The 2,500-nt window shown below is 41.4% G+C and overlaps 1 protein-coding gene across 3 annotated transcripts in view; it reads right to left on the bottom strand.

Moving 5' to 3' along the window:
* LOC143281043 (uncharacterized) overlaps nt 1–2,500 on the bottom strand; it is a 32,908-nt gene that overhangs the window by 7,063 nt on the left and 23,345 nt on the right. For all 3 annotated transcript variants that reach the window (XM_076585948.1, XM_076585949.1, XM_076585950.1), the window contains exon 2: nt 969–1,323. In XM_076585948.1, the coding sequence (XP_076442063.1) occupies nt 969–1,073 (105 nt within the window). In that variant the 5' untranslated portion in view covers nt 1,074–1,323. The remainder of the gene's footprint in view (nt 1–968; nt 1,324–2,500) is intronic.

The following is a 2,500-nucleotide window of genomic DNA, read 5'->3' as shown; positions in this document are numbered from 1 at the left end:
CATTATCCGGCTTTACATTGCGGAGAAGCGCACTTTCCCATGAAAAAGCAGTCCGATGCCACAATTTAACAAACTGATTCAAACGGACAAGAAGAAGTCCGAAAGTTTTGGAACCAGCATTGACTTGTTTGTGCCTGCCGGTGACATCAGATCAAGTTTCAGCAGTTTTGTCGGAAAATGTTTAATTCTTCATCTTCTGAGCTCATTTCATTCTCAGTTTCATTCAAAAACACAACATAAGAGATAGGGTTAACATGTAGGATGATTTTTATCTAGCCTTTTTTATTTGGGGGGCGTGGGGGGTGGGGTTAAAAATTTTAGGTGTTCTATTTCCTCTTACCCGAGACGTTTCATATGTGACTGGACTTTGTGTCCGGGGGCTAAGGAGCTGAAGGAGCATGATGCAAGCGAAACGAAACGAAATTTTATTTTACCAGGGAAATGAGATAAACAATATGCTTTTTTTCCGCCCGGCCCTGGGGCAAAAAACAACAAAAACAAAACAAAAAACATTAACACTAGAAAAATATCAAATTCACCACTCAATTGAAAGGAAAAAAATCAATAGTCCATAAGCATGATCACACACACACACACACACACACACACACACACAAAACCAATGCATAATGAATAATGCATAATCATGAAGAAGACTGCGGATTCACAAACATGGTACTTGCCAACTTTGTGGCTCTGTGTTAAATTACATCCATAAACAGGGAGATTACAGCACAAGAACATGCAGGATTTCAGATCAGAACACAGGTTTTTAAGAGATACAGTTTTGTGTTCAGGTTACTGACCATAAAGGAGGGCTCGTCACATCCTGCATAACGCGAGAGTGAGTGTCACACACACACACACACACACACACACACACACACACTACAACCACCACCACTACCACAATTGTACTGTTACATCTTCACATCTCCCAAAACAAATGGGTGTAAAACAACACTGACCGTGGTCATGGGCACGGCGATAATGGTGAAGAAGGAGAAGAAAAACAGGCCTCCGTACAGCCCAAGTTTCAGGCGATTCAGGTTGACTTCCGTGAAGAGGTTCATTGTGATTGGCTACTGGATCCTTTACGCTGACAAGACACCCCGAGTGGTCTTCGCTGATTGGCTAGCCGATTCCTTGCAGAAAGTGACCGAGCACCCGGTTCCTTGACCTGGTTGGCTGTAGTCCCTGGCTGCGAGAGTGCCCTGCACCGATTGGCTGCTTAGTCCACTGCTGGAATGTGACGCTTGTTCTGGTTGGCCGGCTTTAATCGTTGGACGCTCGACCAATGGCTGATTCCTGTTTAATTTGCCGCTGGAAGAACAAAAAGATCAAAGGTTTCAACATCACAATAAGCATTCATAAAGTCATCAGTCTATCTGTTGGTCATCTCGTCAGTAAATCTCTCCTGCTGTGATTGACAGACTCTTGTTCACTACCGAAAGCGTGTGTAACTGGTTGACAATGACTGGGGAAACGTAAACGAGGCAAAAAGAAAATGCAAAATCAAACAATAACTGTCACTTTTGTGAGACAGAGGTACACGGATGTACCAAGCAACGTTCTGTCACCAGTCCTCACCAATCCAAATTTTGGGTGACAAAGGCTCTTCATTTTGCACTTATTTCTACCTATCCTCCCCCGTATGTATAACGTCTTCGATCGAAAACGGATCTTTAAACTCCAGAAACTGAAAGTTCAAGTTTAACATGCATGTTTTCTGTGTGTCAGAGCATGCCTGCCTGTCTGATTCATAAACTTCTTCCCACACAGTCACCTGCCACACAACCGCAGAAGTTCAGCTCCAAACATATGCCAACATTCATATCTTTTAAGGATCCTACCACGTTCCGCTCACAGCCAGTCATCTTATTTGTCTCAAGGGACCCCGAATGCACCATGTTCAATTTCATTTAATGTCTATCCACATTAACTGATATTAGATATGAAAAAAAGGAGGGGGGAGAAAAAAGGGAGGGGAAGGGAAAGGGATGAAAACAATACTATTCACAACATTAACAACAATCTAACTTGAAAACAATACTATTCACAACAATAACTTAACAACAAACTAACTAAGAGAAAAACTTTCTAATTTTAAAACATATGGGCGTATGTATATAGAAATAGAAACATATATATACATAACATTTAAAGTTTATAACAACAACCCAATTAGACTATTTTACAGATTATTTTATGCACTATGTGTGTGTGTGTGTGTGTGTGTGTGTGTGTGTGTGTGTTCAGTTTCTGTTATTAAAAGGGTCATTGCTAAAAGATCCCCCATTCGTCATCACTGAATGAGGGGAGGGGGTGGGGGGAGGGGGTAACTGTTTAGATTTCAACCATTAGACTGCTTCCTATATACGCTGCATTGCCTGTCGCTTCCACTGTTTTATTGTTAAACATAGAATAGATAGCTAAAAGAAAACGTGAATTCATTCGCCCTCATCCCACAAATCAAACAACAAACCAACACAGAAGCAAA

This window comes from Babylonia areolata, chromosome 4, assembly GCF_041734735.1.
Source record: "Babylonia areolata isolate BAREFJ2019XMU chromosome 4, ASM4173473v1, whole genome shotgun sequence".
Taxonomy (NCBI): domain Eukaryota; kingdom Metazoa; phylum Mollusca; class Gastropoda; order Neogastropoda; family Buccinidae; genus Babylonia; species Babylonia areolata.
Note: the sequence above shows the minus strand (reverse complement) of the source record. Positions and strands in the feature narration are given on the sequence as shown.